Genomic DNA, 14989 nt, shown 5'->3' with positions numbered 1-14989 from the left:
TTCCGAAGTCTCGAAGCCCGGTACTCTCCGGCCCAGATGCCTCCAGCGTGCACTCTCCGCAGTGGCTGTGAAGCTGGCCCCTCGGAAGAGCTCCAAACTGGAACCTGCCTCGGACGAGCTGTAGACCGCGTGCGCTAGTGGCAATTGCTGGACCTCAGCGCATGTGACAGCTGTGAATTCTATGCTGATGTATGAGGATTGATGCTCGCGTATACCTCGTACGCTGCTCGGTTTCGTACGACCGCGCGTCCAACATCAACTCCTACCGGTTCATCACGGCATCGCAACGACGACGATCGAGCTGCTAGCCATGCAGTGCGTGGGAGAATGATGTACAGCTCCACCACGAACGGACATTCGGGAGAAGAGGATTGCGAAAGGTACGATCATGGCTCCCTCTCATCAGGCGTGGTTGAACCTCACGATGAGAATGATCTCGGACGTGTCATTTCAGCTGACCTTGCGCCTTTTTGAGCTCATCGGCGTGTGTCTTCGGCTGTTTGGAAAGGAGTTGTGTTGGCTAGCTTTGATCGAAATCCTCGACGTTGATGTCCTGGAGGAGAAAGAGATGTACGTTGTCGATCAATTTTCAATATGCGGAGGACCACAAATCATTGCTTGTCGACCTTACTGTGTTTGCGAAGCGATTCATCGCGACTCTTGAGTCCCATGGCCTCATACCACGGTCCAAGTGCCTCCCGACAAGCGATGAGTTCGAGCTCATCTTTGTGGTTGTGGTATTTGCACAAGTCGTGGCGCCACGGTGTCTTCAAGATCGAAACATCTTTGTCTTGTTCGAGCACCGTCTTGATGAAAGCAGCGTTGAACTCTGGCGGGAGACAATCAAGTGCATCTGTGTCATTCTCCTCCGCAGACCAGCACCACACAGCCTCATCGACGACAAAACTACGCATTCCCGAGCCGGGAGGCAGAGAACTGTAGATGTTCTCGACGAGCTCGTAGTCCGCGGATATGAGCGGCCAATCCTGCTCGCGTTTCTTTGCCAGAAATGTCACAATTTCATTGCGGAGGTCGACGACGCCTCTACGATCCGCGAAAGCGAAAAGGTCAACAAGCAGCCATTGGTGGTGGGAAAGAATTGGACGACCGTAGACATAGTCCTCGTCTTCATCTTCATCGTCGAGCGATTCGTCTCCTGCCTCCCAGTGCTGACGAGCGACAGTACTGGCGGCTCCGACCTTCTCAGGGTTTGCAGTAGCGACGACATTGTCCGATTCGGCGCTCTGCGCGCTCGAGAGTATGCCGAAAGTCTGCGCCGCTTCCTTTTCATAGTTGCGGATGTCCTCGTAGTCCTTGCGATCAGGGAGAAGGATCTCTCGTCTATACAACCTCCTGATGAATGTGGAGAAGTCTCGAACTGTCTCTTCGGATAAATCAACCCGATTTTGCTGTGCCTCTACGAATCCAGTCCAATAGTGTGTTCCGAATGCGCCGTGGAAATAAGTCGAATATTTGCATACCAGTCCTTTGTGGACTGTGAATAGCAATTTTTCAGGGCCCACTGCTACCGCGGCGACAGCGCCGTAAAGGTCACTATTACTGTTAGCTATTGCTCTGGAGCTCCGATCGAGTGTGGCTTACTGAGTCGAGCTACACCAAATTGATCTCGGTGCACGGCTTGCGAGCTGTTTCATGCATTCAGACTTCTGTTCCTTGGTGTCGTGAACATGCGCTTCGCAACGCCGGCGTCTTTGCTCGTTCTTCGAAACCTTACTGCCTTCCAGATCTTCTCGCTGCTTCAGAATAGCCAGCAGAACATGCTTGGCGTATTGCGGAGGGAAGTTGGCCAGACTTGCCACCATATTCTGCGAGGTCAAACGCCGGGAGCATTCGTGTACCGTCTGCGTATAGAATGGATCATCTTGATGGAGATTGTCCAGTAAGAAAGAAATGGCCGCCTTTGACGTGGTCCTGCCATTCTCATCATTTTGCAGGAACAGCGTGGTCACAGCCAGATTCGCGAGCTCATGGATACCCTCATCGCGGGCGAACTTGTAGAGACGCACCAAGTCAATGTCATGGATCTGATCGACGGAGATCTTGGAGCCTTCTACCATGCGCTGCAAATTCTCCGGATCGAAATCATCTGGATGGTCGCGGTACGCAAGCGGTAGGGCAATGATGCGTTTCGCGTACAGCTAGGTTGCGAAGAGACGAAATGTCGACGCAGCACATCCAGGAGGTGTGCATTCCAGGCGATCATCTTCGTCAGAGATTCTCCGGAGCAAGCTGTCATTCTTTAGCTTTGTGTGGAACACCTCGCATCGGTCTTCCAGCAGCTCGTTGTGGATCCAGATCTCTACTGCATCTTCGCCCACTCGGAATCTGGTGGCTTGAACGAAGTCTTCACTGTCGCATTTCTCACTTGCAGATTCAATCTGGGCGCTTGATCGCCACTGGCAACATGGCGTATTGGAAGCATTCATCCGCAATTTCTTGTGGAGTACGCAGCTTCACAGGCCTCGCCAACCCATCAACCGCACCCTTTTCTGCACCCGCTGGCGACGCAGTAGTCGCGGATTCGACCTGGGAGCATGTTTCTGTTGTTGTGGAGTTTCCCGCAATTGGGGTGTTGCAGGTAAAGGTGAAGTCTGCGCTGCCTCCCAGCGTCGCCGGCGATGGAGGAGCTGGAGCGGCTGCAGCCTTGTCATCATTTCCAGCTTCCGCCATCGTGGCTGCTTGATGCAGCTTACGCCGATCGACGAGGAAGGAGATCCAGCAAAAGTCGCGTCAGGTGCGTGTGCAACTTTCTGCGACGGCGACAGGGATGCACGGCTGATCCACCCGACGCGTTAGATTCGCGCTCGAGATGTTGCACCACGAAGCGGCGATGAAGCGACAATGGGGCTATGCAAGTGAGGAGGCTGGTCTGGATCTCGTTCACTCATTATTCATGCGTTGAGCGCGTGATCGCATATCATCTAGAGGTCCGCAGCGTCTAGCTCCTCTGCTCCGCTGCCCATATTGCCCGTCCTCCAAACGCCTCGCTATGCCGTATAGAAGCAAATGCAACATCAAGCAACTCATGTTCATGCTTGAAGCAATCTGATCGTCTAGAAGCCACCTCCTCGATACTCTGACCAACTGCCCTTAGCTTTTGGTATCTCCAAGCCCGCCAGAGCCATGTTGACCTTGTGCAGCCGCAGCAGCAGTGTTCGCTCCACCTCTTCTGCAGTCTTCTTCGCTTCGTGGTGCGTCGCGGCACGAATCTCCGTTCGAGGAGCGACCAGGATACCATTGACGACATCAAGCCTGGCATCGAGCCTTCCGCTCTGGATCATGCCCAGGATCTCCATCTCCATTGCGTTGGGTGCATTGGAAATCGGTGGGAAGGTGTTGGCGAGCGCGGCGAGGCTGACCTCGGAAAAGGGCGAAAAGTATGCAGTGATGCTGCGCTCACGAATGTGGGCGAAGAGCTGGTCGACGTGCGAGCCAGGGTAATTGCTCGCCTTTGCGCCGAGGAAGATGTCCAGACTCCAATCACTGTAGTATCGTCGGAGTGTCTCAATGCACGCTTGGTACTTGGCTGTCGTGTACAGTGTGATGGCCTTGCGCATGTGTGGCTCTAGTTCGAGAAAAGCCCGAAACGGCCCTCCCAGCACGCGCTCTATAAGCTCGTCGCGGGTCATGGTCGCCAGGGCGCATAGCCCGCCGTAGATTGCAACATCGTTGGCGTTGGCCACGGTACGCTCGAAGTTCTGGCCCAGTACCACCCCGGAGTTGTGGAAGTCAAAGGGTGTCTGCAAAAACGCCGCTGCAGCCTGATAATACTCACTGTGCCCCAGGTGTGCGATGCCCGTGCCAACGTGGTAGATCGGTATCACCTGCTTCATTTCTTCTTCCTTACTCCCGCTATTCCTCAGCCGCGTTGCGTTGGCGAGAAGCCCTCCGAATTGTGTATTGGCCAAGCCGCCGTTCAGCTGAGCCTGCACTGCTTGCAGTACGGATGTGTAGATCAGGCGCAGGTACATGCTGTTCATGTGCGTGGGCATCGTGCAGTAGTCGCGCATCTTTCCAAATGCCTGGAACGCCGCATTGTATCCGGAGGTGCTGACAGATTGCGGATTTGAGGGATCTGGAATGGGCCCTCCGGTCTCAAGCAGGTGTGTGGCCAGATCTTCTTGACCCATGCGAATGCTTTCGCGGATCAGGTTATTCTTATATCCCCTGAGCTCGCTTTCCAAGCGACTCTGCTCCCTCCGATTCTCCTCATCTTTCTGCGATGCCCAATCCACATCTACACTAGCCAGATCTGATAGGCCAAGGTTACCAGCGAGCTCGGTCAGGCGATTGTAGAGTTGGACGTCTCGACCGGCCTTGGCTTTGGCGAGGGCCATGGCAAGCGCTTGGTTCGAGAGCGAGGGGCATCGTATTGCGATATGTGCGAGGCGAAAGGCGAGCAGCGTGCCTAGATCATATATGTCAGTGGGTGTCGTCTTGCATTGTGGCAGGTGGCACACCTTCGTAGTTGTTGGCCCAGTTCTCGAGATCGAATGTCGGCGGAGGCAGATTGCCCGTCTCCACCGCGACAGGCTCGCTCGCCGGAGCACTGCCTTTGCGCGCCATGTTGGTGATGCAGTTGATGTGGATGTCTGGTGGGAGAATGTCTGGGCTGGAGAGCTGGAATCGAGCTGTCAGGCACCGGTCGGCGTGCCGATGTTCCGATGCGGGGTCACTTTCACATGCGTCACTTCGTCCTTCGTTCACTTCTATTCCTTCCACAGAAGCCGTATCGCGGTCATGTCAATCCGTGTCCGTGCATCGGAATTTCAATATTCTCTCAATATCAGACTCCAGGTGATCATCTGAAGCGACGCGGACGCGCTCGGATGCCTGCACGGGTGTAGAGGAACTGGGCATGGTTTACAGGCAATGTATTAGGCTGTCTACGATCTTTGCGGCAGTGCCTGCATTGTGTATCTCTCGCAAATCAAGTATGCTGCTACTGCTCGATCATCAATCCATCTCAGAAAGCTCTGTTCCTCTCAATCGGATGCAAAAGCAATCCCAACGTTCCAAGAATCCGCCAATGCGCGCAACGCGTTTCTCCTGTAGCCACGAGAAGCCAAAACCTCCGCGTGGGTTGATGCGGCACCTCTGAGAGATCGCTGACATGGGAGTCAAGCTCCTCAGAGCTCATGACCGACTGGCGCAGAAGTAGAGCGCTTGCCGCTCGCTCGACCACTGAAGAAAGCGAGCGCCGAGGCGACGAGCGTAGCCAGCAGGCCGACGAAGAGGAAGGCCGTAGCAGCTCTAGCGCGAGAACATGGTGGTAAGGTCAAGATATGCTCCTTAGCTGGCGAGTCGCATGGGATCACGTCGCCGGCGTATTTGACGGCAGAGGTCTGGTGATTTGGTCAGAGATATCATCCCCGGAGTACGCGTTGTTCGCTTACCACTCCACCAGCCAAGAAGAAGAGAGTAGCGAGCACGTCCAGGATGGTGGTCACCAAGCCCATGATCTTCTTCTCTCCGAGCGACGTAACCGTGGCAATGATGCCGATCGCAGCACTGAGCAGACCAACGACTCCCACGCAAGCAGAGAAGGCGTGTACTGGCGTCCATGGATCGACCGCTTTGCCGCAGTCGCGTTTGGCGTAATAGTCGTGACACAAGCCCAGGAAGTGCTTCAGGTGCTTGTAGATGGAGATCGAGAGGCCGAGAACGATGGCGGCGGAGAAGAACTGCGATCGCATTAGTATCGCTGTCTCAGAAGGCGCGCTGGCGCCCATTTGTATTCAAAGTCGAACGAACGAGCTGAGAACTGCGACTGGTCGCGGAGAAAAAAACATTCTCCGATGCCACATACCCGAACAGCGCGCGCGACGAGCGAGCCCAACTTCTTCTTCTCCATGGTCTTGGTATTGCGCTCGAGTATCGCTTGCGAATTCGAAGTTCGTAGGTGGATAGACGACGCAGCGGGCGACGGAGGCGGATTGACAAAAAGAGGTGCAGGTCTGTTGTTGTCGAAGAAACGGAATGTGCGCATACTCGAGCGAGAAGAATTGAACGAGCCAAGCCAGTGTTTGTCCTCATGCACAGTTCACTTTAGCGTCGCGCTAAAGCCACATGCGCATTGCCTTCACTTCAGATTTCACCTCTGCTTTCAGCGCGCTGCTGACGACGCAGATATCTTGAGTAGAGGAAGATCAGTCTGGACAAGGACATTGTCCCACTCTCTCGTCTCAGAAATAGTTGCACAGCACGAGTTTCTTGTCTGTACGATGCAAACACCTGCTGCTGCCCGCGGGGTGTGCCACGTGAAAGACGAAGACTGTTGTCTAAGAAACCCGGTTCCTGTCGCACCCTATTTGGAGAAGCTTGTCCTACTGGTCCATTGGGGCTGCTGCGCATGCGTAAGTCAAGTCAGGAGATGAGCACGAGACGCGCACGCAGTCAAAGCAGAGTGGAGTGTGAGCTGCCGAGAATCTCCAATGCAGGAATGCGTGATATCTCCCTACGTTTGTGGCACTTCCGACGATGGTCAGCTTGAGATTTCGATCAGCTATGATAATATTTCGTCTTCTTCGGCCACTCATTGACCCAATCCTCCAACCGCTTGACAATTCTCTCCTGGACCTCTTTCACGCGCTCATTCACGACCCCATTCCGAACCCTCATATCGCTGCCATGGAAGCCACCTGGCACAGTCTCCACAGGCACTTGCGGGGTACTCTGTAATGGTCCTCCAGGTCGAAACTCCGCATCCGCCGAGACACTCGCCTCACGCCAAGGGTCGAATTCGCCATTCACGAAAATCAGGCGACTGGTGTTGATGTTGGTCCAGCCGCCAGTATAGGTGTTGACTTGAGCTTCTGTCCGGCCTGCTGCGAGGCCATATGTTTCTCCATTGGGGCCTGGAGGAAACATGAGACCACACTGGCGCGTGAAATACTCTGTTGTCAGGAGGCGTGACACCAAAGTAGGTCGACCAAGGGGTGATCCGTTCGGCCAGTAGCCAAAGGGCTCATTGCAGGTCATCCACATCCATTGGCGATTGGCTTTGTTAGCTGGCGAGGTGTCTGTATATAAAGGCGAGGAAGCATTGTACGTGTCATAGCAGCGGGTGTTGTTGGTGCCGATGAACTCAGGATACTCGAGCGTGGAGCAGAAATCCGGTAGCTTGACATCTTTCCACCAAGCGGCGTAGCGATCGAGAGCTTTTTCGAGGCCGACGCCTTCCACGCCAGGAAGGGTAATGTTCTTAATTGTCGCGTTGACGGCGTTCTCAATGTAATCACACCATCTCCAAAAGCCCGTGTCGTTGTAGAACTGAACATCCTGCCAGGACCATGGGCCCAATGCCAAGGCAGCCATGAAATCGTCGTTATGCTCAACATCCTGCATGCCGAAATGACTCTTGAGAGATCGCTGTTCTTCCGCGGAACCATGCATAAGTACGCCATCCATGTGATCGATGACTAGTGATACATCCTTGCTGCAATTTTGAGGCATGCCTCGTTGGATGGGGACATAATATGACCAGAAGTCCGACACGGCCTGCACAGGTGCACTGGACGCCGCATATGCCCAAAACGTTCCGGGGTCTACACGTGCAATGGCAGCGGTAAGTGCGCCGGAGTAATTGGCGCCCATCATTACCCATGGCACGTCCTGGGCATTGCTCCCGCCTTGCGGAGCAAATGGCAACCGCACTTCGCGAGCAAAGCGGGTCACGTCTTTGATGCTGTTCTCCAGCGTGAGATAAGTCAAGTTTGCTGTACTGAAGGTTGTGAAAGGAGTGCTATTGCCCCAATAGCGGTGTTCAAGCACGATCGTGGCTGCCCCAATGCGCTCAGCCAGATGGCCCGTCGTGTAATTGGAGGTCAGATATCGAGCGTATTTCGTTGCATTAAGCTCGCCCGGCGTGAAGAATACGACTGGCGATTCTGGGCCTTGCCAATATGTGGTATCGTAGAAGTAGACCTGGTCGAACGTTCCTACGTGCGGATTCTTGTGATCAATCAACTGCTTGAACGTGCTGTTATAGTACCATGGCTTCAAGGGTACTTCGCCGCCTGGCAAATCCGGATGACGCCCCTGGCCTACATTACCGTCAGATGAAGTCTCGATAGCATGCAGAATAGGGCTCCTCTGCTCGGTCGGATGTGTCCCCACCTCCGAGAGCGTACCTGCCAGATAAGCCGCTCGCCCGACCGCCTACTGTCATCAAGGACGTAACCAACATCCAGAAGGCTCTCATGGTTGCCAGTATAGACTGACAAGCAGAATATCTGGCAGACTGCAACCACGAATGTCGAGGATGAGTTAGATCCACAGCTCACTAATCACGCACGGTCTAGGGCATGGACATCCTGTTTCCGGCTTGGTACAGCACTGACCATACAGTCCCCAGGACTCGGAAGAGCCTATTTCAACGTGCCATCTTCTCATGCGCCAGCTAGCCTTCCGTCACAGTGCATTGAATGCTATCCTATCGCGGCAGCCCGCCTGTTCATGGTTATAGACGCAGCCAGAGAGTGCTGAGCGCTTTCCCTCCATCTTGTGCGATGTGCTTGCAAGTTGTTGCGACAGCATCGATGCTACTCTCGCCTTGTCGGTTTGCGCCTGTGTGAGGCTGGGAATGTCGCAGTGGCAGGGTGATCCCGGTGTGAGCTGGAGATATCAAGCGGTACTACGACCGGTACCCAGCGCAACGCTTCACAGCGACGCAGCATGGCAGGTCGCTGTCAGACGGCCGCCGGTGTCGATGGCACAAAAGACCATGTGAGGTGAAGTCGCTGAAGAAATGCAAAGACAAGGCGGCTTTGCGGGTTGAAGAGGAAGATCGCAATGCCCGGCTCGTCGGCGACGCGCTTCCGAGACCCACCTTCCCGACTTCCTCCTCCGCTCTCGACTTCTCTCCTCTTCCCTCGTGCCAACAGCACCCAAACAACGCGAACCACGCATCTCCTCCAAGCCACGCGATCCGCTACCACGTCGTGATGTCTCACAACACTGCAAATCTCCGCCGGAACGAGTCTCTTCGCGAGGCTGGAGTGCTACGCTCGCAAATGACAGACCGGCTTCGCAGTTCCGCCTGAGGCACAGTCGGAACAACAGACGACGAGCTCGCGCGATGCATGCCGCTTCCACTCTACTATACCACGCACCAGCCGGGCCGATGGCTATCACGGGCAAGACTTGGCCCTTTTCGACATCACTGAGGGAACCGAAGGGGCCTCCCGTCGTGCCAGGGCATCTTCGCTGCCTTACGAAGCCGCAGACGCGTTTAGCTTGGCCAAGCCTACTCAGAATACGTTATACTGAGCCAGTCTCGTGACTTCGAGATGTAACGTGTGCGGTGATCTTTTGTTCTGGACGCCGACATGCGAGACTCACATGGCAGGTCAATTTCGTGCAGAGACAGACGTTGGTGCAATCGTTGGCTCGATGTGATTGCTCACCTCCTACCACACGAAATGTCTTCTACAGTGGCAAAAACTTCCGATGAGCCAAGATTGTATTGCATTCACGTGCTGCGCCCTGACATTGCTCCACCATCGATGTGTCGAATGGCAAAGGATCGCCGCAATCACCTGGTGAACGATGTCTCATCGCGAAATGGTACGGGTGCCTTCCTTGCCTAGCGAGAGGAAATTCATGGCTTGCTCAGGTGCACAGGAGCAATACCACCAGCAACGAATCTATGGATGCTATTATCAGAAGGATCGTCACTTGAAGTCCATGGAAGCTGTTTGCCAAGCAAGCTGGAGACCTTCCGCGGCTTCGGCTTGTGACTTCCGCGTGCCGCCATGACCGCGAGTCCGGCACATACGAGGGCTAATCATGTCGCCTTCGATCATAGACATCCGATGTGGATAGCTGCACTCTGCCCCGAATGCCCACGCTACTGTGCAGATGCTCGAGCCGCGGACTCCTGAACTGTGGCACCATGATCCCGTTGCCAAACTTGCAGAAACGTTGTCATGGCTGAGACCCTACAGACGCCACACGACTGCCACGCATCCTTTCGCTTGTTGAACCGCAAGAGACGAACGTTTGTCAACGTCTGTGTTGTGGCTTGTCGATGCAATCAATGATGGACCCGTCTTGCCGGCACGGGAGACGAGACTGCGAGCTATGCACAATCATCCGGCTGCGAAGGAAGTACGAGCTCACAATAGGAATGCCAATACATTGCCCCTGTGCAACGGAAGGCATATATACTGCGGTCATTGCCCACGAATTCATTCTCATCAGCACCAGCACCAGCACAGTCTTCACAACACTCCTTCCGCTTACCGCTTCACACTCGTTACAATCACACTTGTACCAAACACCACCCTCTCAAATCAAGCAACATGCAGTTCCTCCTCCTCGCTATCGCCTCTATGGCCATCGCCACTCCTGTCGTCCAGAAGCGTGAGGCAGAGGCCGAAGCCAACACTGGCCTTGCAGCCCGCCAGTTCGAGGCCTATGGTGGCTACTACCCACAGGGCCAGGGCCCCAACATCTACAACGGCAACGGCAACGGAAACTCCGGTGATGGCAATGGCAACTCTGGCAGCGGAAACGGTAACTCTGGCAACAACTCTGGCAATGGTTAGTTCTGATATCCACGTGGCTTCGCACATGTACTCACTGACGATGCTTAGGCAATGGCAACAATGGCAATGTCGGAGGCGACGACGACAACAACAACAACAACGATGATGAAACTGTTGGCGGCGACGATGACAATGTCGGAGGCGACGATGGCGACAACGGTGGCGACGACAACACTGACCCTGTCAACCCATGTGGCGACGCTCTCTATTCGAACCCTCAGTGCTGTGGCACTGGCGTCCTCGACTTGCTCGATCTTGACTGCGACAACAGTGAGCTCGACCGGCTCCCGCAACACTACCGCCACGATCGCTAATATATCGTTCACAGCTCCCTTCTCGATCGCGTCTCGTGCCGATTTCATCGACCAGTGCTCTAACATTGGCCAGCAGGCTCGCTGCTGTGTTCTCCCAGTCGTACGTTCTCCATCTCACTGGATGATATCAGACTTTTGGTGCTGACTACTTCTTCTAGCTCGGCCAGGCCCTCCTCTGCCAGGACCCACTCGTCTAAGTGACCATATCACATACGCTACGACATCACGCACGTGGCGGCTTCCGAGTCGTCTCGACGATCGATGAGACGGAAGGCTAGAACGAGAACGGACGCACACACGCATGAAGAAAAGGAGTTGATGAAACACGAGTTTACTTGGACGGAAGGGGACCTCATTATGCTTCGATTAGGGAAGATTTGGTGGTGCTGCATTCTTTGAGATTTTTTTTGCTTGTTATGTAATGATAGACTATGGCTACGTTGGTGCATGAAAATATGAGTTCTTTGGTCCTCGGTCTGCTTCCCTGTTTTCCTGGCTTTCAACTACTCGTTTCATCTTTTGAAAGACATGAGCGATTTACTAAGGAGGGTTCTGCCGCTAATTAGTGAGCTCAGCGCCACAAGCAAGACCGCGGAATTCGCGGCGACCGAGATATAGGCTAAACGTAGTGGGCTCAGAAACGCGGCCGCACGCTATATTCGCAAGGATTCCTTATGGTCCCTTGTATCGTCGAATTTGATTTCCTTCGTGTAGTCGGTCACCTGCATTCGAGGATCGGATAGCAGGGCGTTATTCCGCTCCCTGGCGATCTGCACCTTTTTGACAGTCGCTTTAACTGGAGCAGCCAACTGGCAGGAGAGCGCCGAAAGGGTCTTGGGCTTATGGTTCTTGAATCCTTGTATGTAAATAGCAGAGTGTAGTGTAGTGAGTTCGTTCATCTCCCTAAAGCCCGCGGTAAGCACGGTCGACAGAGGCCTGCTTATACGCTGACGCATCAACACAACGCCTGGAGCTATGTACCTCGCAAGAAAAAGAGACTGTCGATCTTATGTTGCGCGGGAAGCACGCCTCCGGAATACGGTCTGGGCGTCGAAGCTACTGTATAGTGAGACATAGCCCTAATGCCGGGGTTATCGATGCCTAGTCTCTCGGCACTTGCCATACTAGATAGTTCTAGACCTAGACGGCGCATGGGGACTGTCGGTCTGAGAACTCTTTACGTATTGTGAACTCTGCGGCCGACTTGAGGCTAGGGCGTGGAAGTACATATGTACGGTGTAACAGCATAAATAGTGCACGTGTAGAAATAGCTTTTGTACTCACCACCCACTTTTGACTCAACATTATCGAAACTCCAGTATACTACATCAACATGAAGCTCTCCACTCCCATTCTTGTGACGTTGTTCTCGTCGTTCGCATGGGGACAGAATTGGGTGCGCCAACCAGAATGCAGTTGCAGCCGGCTGTAACGCACCCATGCTGACTTGTAGACGACAGAACTGTATCAACGATGATCGCACCGGCGACAACGGCGCTTGTATTCCGGACAACTGGAAACAGGGTGACAAAATCAATCAATGCTCTTGGGTGCGTGTGGATGAGTTCAAGATAATATCTCATTGGCCGTCCTTAAACTCAAAAGACCTGATCAAGTGGGGCTAATACATTTCTGTAATGTAGTATTACCCGTGCAAGGGTCCTGGAAATGGATGTTGGCCGTACGCTGATGGAGTTTGGGCGCATTGTGGTGCCTATGTACCAAATCCATGAGAATGAAGAAATTGAAAAATATCTTTTTTGTCTAAGTGTTGTTCCGAGACTTCCGTGATTCAAAAACTATCTCTCCCTGCTCCACAAGTATGATACTATCTGAACTGAAAGTTCCTTCCACTCCAAGAACGATCACAGCAAATCCCTAAGAGTCTTTCCAAGCCCTTGTTGCTCTCCCTGTTCTCTGATCTTCATCGCAGTCTTTCTAAGCACTTGTCACATCCCGGCTCGTTCGCTGCTTCATGGTCGGTTGTCCTCTTACATGGTAGTGGTGAACGGAACTTTGGTGGTCATGGTGTTAACGCTCTCTTTGATGCCGGTGCTGACGATAGGCATCTGAGTAGTCGTCATCTCCTCCTTGTAAGAAGTAGTTGACTGGACGATTTTGGCTGTGATGGTTTCGACGGCGGTGGTTGTAATGGTCTGCTTGGGCTTCTTGCTCTTCGTGCGCTCCTTGCACGGGGAATGGTCATTCTCATCCTTCTTGTAACAAGCGCGCTTGCCATGCGGAGAGTATGCCACCATCCTCTTATTAAAGCCACCCGAGATCACGCACTTGAACCAGTCCTTGGAGTGCAGAGCAGCATCGTAAATCTGGTCTTTGCACTGGTTGAAGAACCACAGGTTCGTCGTTTCGTGTACATGACCTAGGGCTTCTCTCCATTGGATCTAGAAATCGCCGCAGCGATAGCCATTATGGGCGGTGGCTGCAAAGACGTGTTGGCAGAGGACTCAATGTGTGCCTGAGAGTGATCGCTTACAGTTGGGGTGCTTCTCCAGGGTGGTCTGCATGTTGGTAACACATTGCATAACTTCTGTTCCGTTGATGGTGTGGGTGTCCGATGACCAGACCTTCACTGTCCAGGCGGACGACAGCGGAGCCAGAGTGGCGAGCATGAGAGCGAAGAGCCTGGTGAGCTTCATGTTGGCGGAAGGTGATGTCGAGTAGTCCGAGTCGTGAAGGTCGAGCGAGAGCACTTTGTGATATGATGGGAACAGGTGGGCAGTAGTGTAGCATTTATACATGCCTTGAGAGAAAAAGCCCCTCATACTTGGCTCTTGTCCTTAGCGAATCTACCCAAGGTATAAGACTTGGTACCAGAACTTGCGGCCGCAGGTGAACACATCGAACCAGAGACTCACAAGGTGATGGACCTTGGCGATGCTCACGCATGAAAGCTTCTGTGGCCTCAGATACCATCATTTCTCTGCATATCGTTGCCATTCTTGTGGTTCATGATCTTCCTGCTCGAGATCGTGGTACGCGGACCAGGGAACGGAAGCTGTTGAACACTTTGCGCGAATTGGCATGTGAAGTGTGAGCTCATCCCCATTTTCTAATGATGTGTTGCATGATTCTATGGCAGAGTTCGAAGATGAGGTACCAAAGTGCCTGCAGTGTCATACAGCTGAGGTAGTTGACAATTTCATCTTGCGAAGATTATTTCTTGCATCCAGCTCAAAATACTCCTGTGCGTTGAGGCCTGTCTCCTGGTCTGTGCTCACTGTAGAACCAATGCTCAGTCTTTCGTTAATGAGTTTCTATCCCAGTCATCCTCATCTCCAACCCTACCTCCCACTGTTTCTCACCGATCTTCGCTCGGCAGCTGGTGTCATCCTCGACTTGCCCAATGTAGTTTATTCCCGTGTTCCACCGCAGTCACACGCATCGTCTTTCATGCACCATAGCTACGCAGGCTCTTCAGTAACCGTAGACGGAACTCTCAAGCGACCAAGTGTCGAAGTCATAGTGCAACCTTACTCTCGACGCCCGATCGTCGAAATTGACCACATAGCATCTGTTTTCGTGTATATTGTAGACGATGTTCCGAAGACTTGTCTTGACACGATGTACTCCACAGCTCCAGAGCGAAACATGCGTCTGATCCATTGCACGCTTGAGGTGAGATGGTGCTACATCAGCTCTCCCTGAGAGGAATCTTGTAGCGACCGACCGCGCACCTTCGTCTTGACCACGTAGTGTTCGGCGAATGGTTCAAAAGTTAGGTTTGTGCCCTCGCCGTCAGGTGGGCTGCCCGTGGAGGCGACATCTACCACATACTGTGGCAAATGCGAGCATCCCGCGTCAGGTATCTCAAGGCCAGGAATCCCATATAAGGGTATCCAGGAACAATCGCAGGTCCTCAAGTTCTAAACGTCTTGACCACGACATCTCGAGGACCCAGCCTGCCGTGACTGGTGACCACCGACTCGCCACTCATCCGGTTCTCCGCAAAGCAGATCGTATGGCCAATCATTGTCGTACCGGGTGCACTCATTTTCGGACATGAAATCGGCATTGGCGATATGTATGGTCTTTGACAGCTCGTGTATGAGATTTGCGGTATGCATGAATCATCCACTCTCATCT

The 14989-nt window shown here is 53.5% G+C and overlaps 7 protein-coding genes across 7 annotated transcripts; 1 reads left to right on the top strand and 6 right to left on the bottom strand.

Moving 5' to 3' along the window:
- Positions 1-611: 611 nt before the first annotated feature.
- On the bottom strand, positions 612-2691 carry CKM354_001296000 (uncharacterized protein; the record flags this gene model as incomplete). The annotated part of the gene is made up of 3 exons (XM_044808496.1): positions 612-1554; positions 1603-2159; positions 2500-2691. The coding sequence occupies 3 exons, from the start codon at positions 2689-2691 to the stop codon at positions 612-614; spliced, it is 1692 nt and encodes a 563-aa protein (XP_044664431.1).
- A 383-nt stretch (positions 2692-3074) lies between these two features.
- CKM354_001295900 (uncharacterized protein) lies at positions 3075-4587 on the bottom strand (the record flags this gene model as incomplete). Its single annotated transcript, XM_044808495.1, has 2 exons — positions 3075-4429; positions 4482-4587. The coding sequence occupies 2 exons, from the start codon at positions 4585-4587 to the stop codon at positions 3075-3077; spliced, it is 1461 nt and encodes a 486-aa protein (XP_044664430.1).
- A 563-nt stretch (positions 4588-5150) lies between these two features.
- Positions 5151-6010, bottom strand: CKM354_001295800 (uncharacterized protein; the record flags this gene model as incomplete). The annotated part of the gene is made up of 3 exons (XM_044808494.1): positions 5151-5366; positions 5418-5705; positions 5831-6010. The coding sequence occupies 3 exons, from the start codon at positions 6008-6010 to the stop codon at positions 5151-5153; spliced, it is 684 nt and encodes a 227-aa protein (XP_044664429.1).
- A 512-nt stretch (positions 6011-6522) lies between these two features.
- Positions 6523-8224, bottom strand: CKM354_001295700 (uncharacterized protein; the record flags this gene model as incomplete). Its single annotated transcript, XM_044808493.1, has 2 exons — positions 6523-8066; positions 8179-8224. 2 exons carry the CDS (start codon positions 8222-8224, stop codon positions 6523-6525), a joined length of 1590 nt encoding a protein of 529 aa, XP_044664428.1.
- Positions 8225-10325: 2101 nt separating this feature from the next.
- On the top strand, positions 10326-11082 carry CKM354_001295600 (uncharacterized protein; the record flags this gene model as incomplete). The annotated part of the gene is made up of 4 exons (XM_044808492.1): positions 10326-10566; positions 10620-10841; positions 10900-10985; positions 11044-11082. The coding sequence occupies 4 exons, from the start codon at positions 10326-10328 to the stop codon at positions 11080-11082; spliced, it is 588 nt and encodes a 195-aa protein (XP_044664427.1).
- A 1794-nt stretch (positions 11083-12876) lies between these two features.
- On the bottom strand, positions 12877-13143 carry CKM354_001295500 (uncharacterized protein; the record flags this gene model as incomplete). Its single annotated transcript, XM_044808491.1, has 1 exon — positions 12877-13143. The coding sequence occupies one exon, from the start codon at positions 13141-13143 to the stop codon at positions 12877-12879; it is 267 nt and encodes an 88-aa protein (XP_044664426.1).
- Positions 13144-13287: 144 nt separating this feature from the next.
- CKM354_001295400 (uncharacterized protein) lies at positions 13288-13542 on the bottom strand (the record flags this gene model as incomplete). Its single annotated transcript, XM_044808490.1, has 2 exons — positions 13288-13325; positions 13380-13542. The coding sequence occupies 2 exons, from the start codon at positions 13540-13542 to the stop codon at positions 13288-13290; spliced, it is 201 nt and encodes a 66-aa protein (XP_044664425.1).
- Between the last annotated feature and the right edge of the window lie 1447 nt (positions 13543-14989).

This window comes from Cercospora kikuchii, assembly GCF_019650295.1.
Source record: "Cercospora kikuchii DNA, contig_00009, whole genome shotgun sequence".
Lineage (NCBI taxonomy): Eukaryota > Fungi > Ascomycota > Dothideomycetes > Mycosphaerellales > Mycosphaerellaceae > Cercospora > Cercospora kikuchii.
Note: the sequence above shows the minus strand (reverse complement) of the source record. Positions and strands in the feature narration are given on the sequence as shown.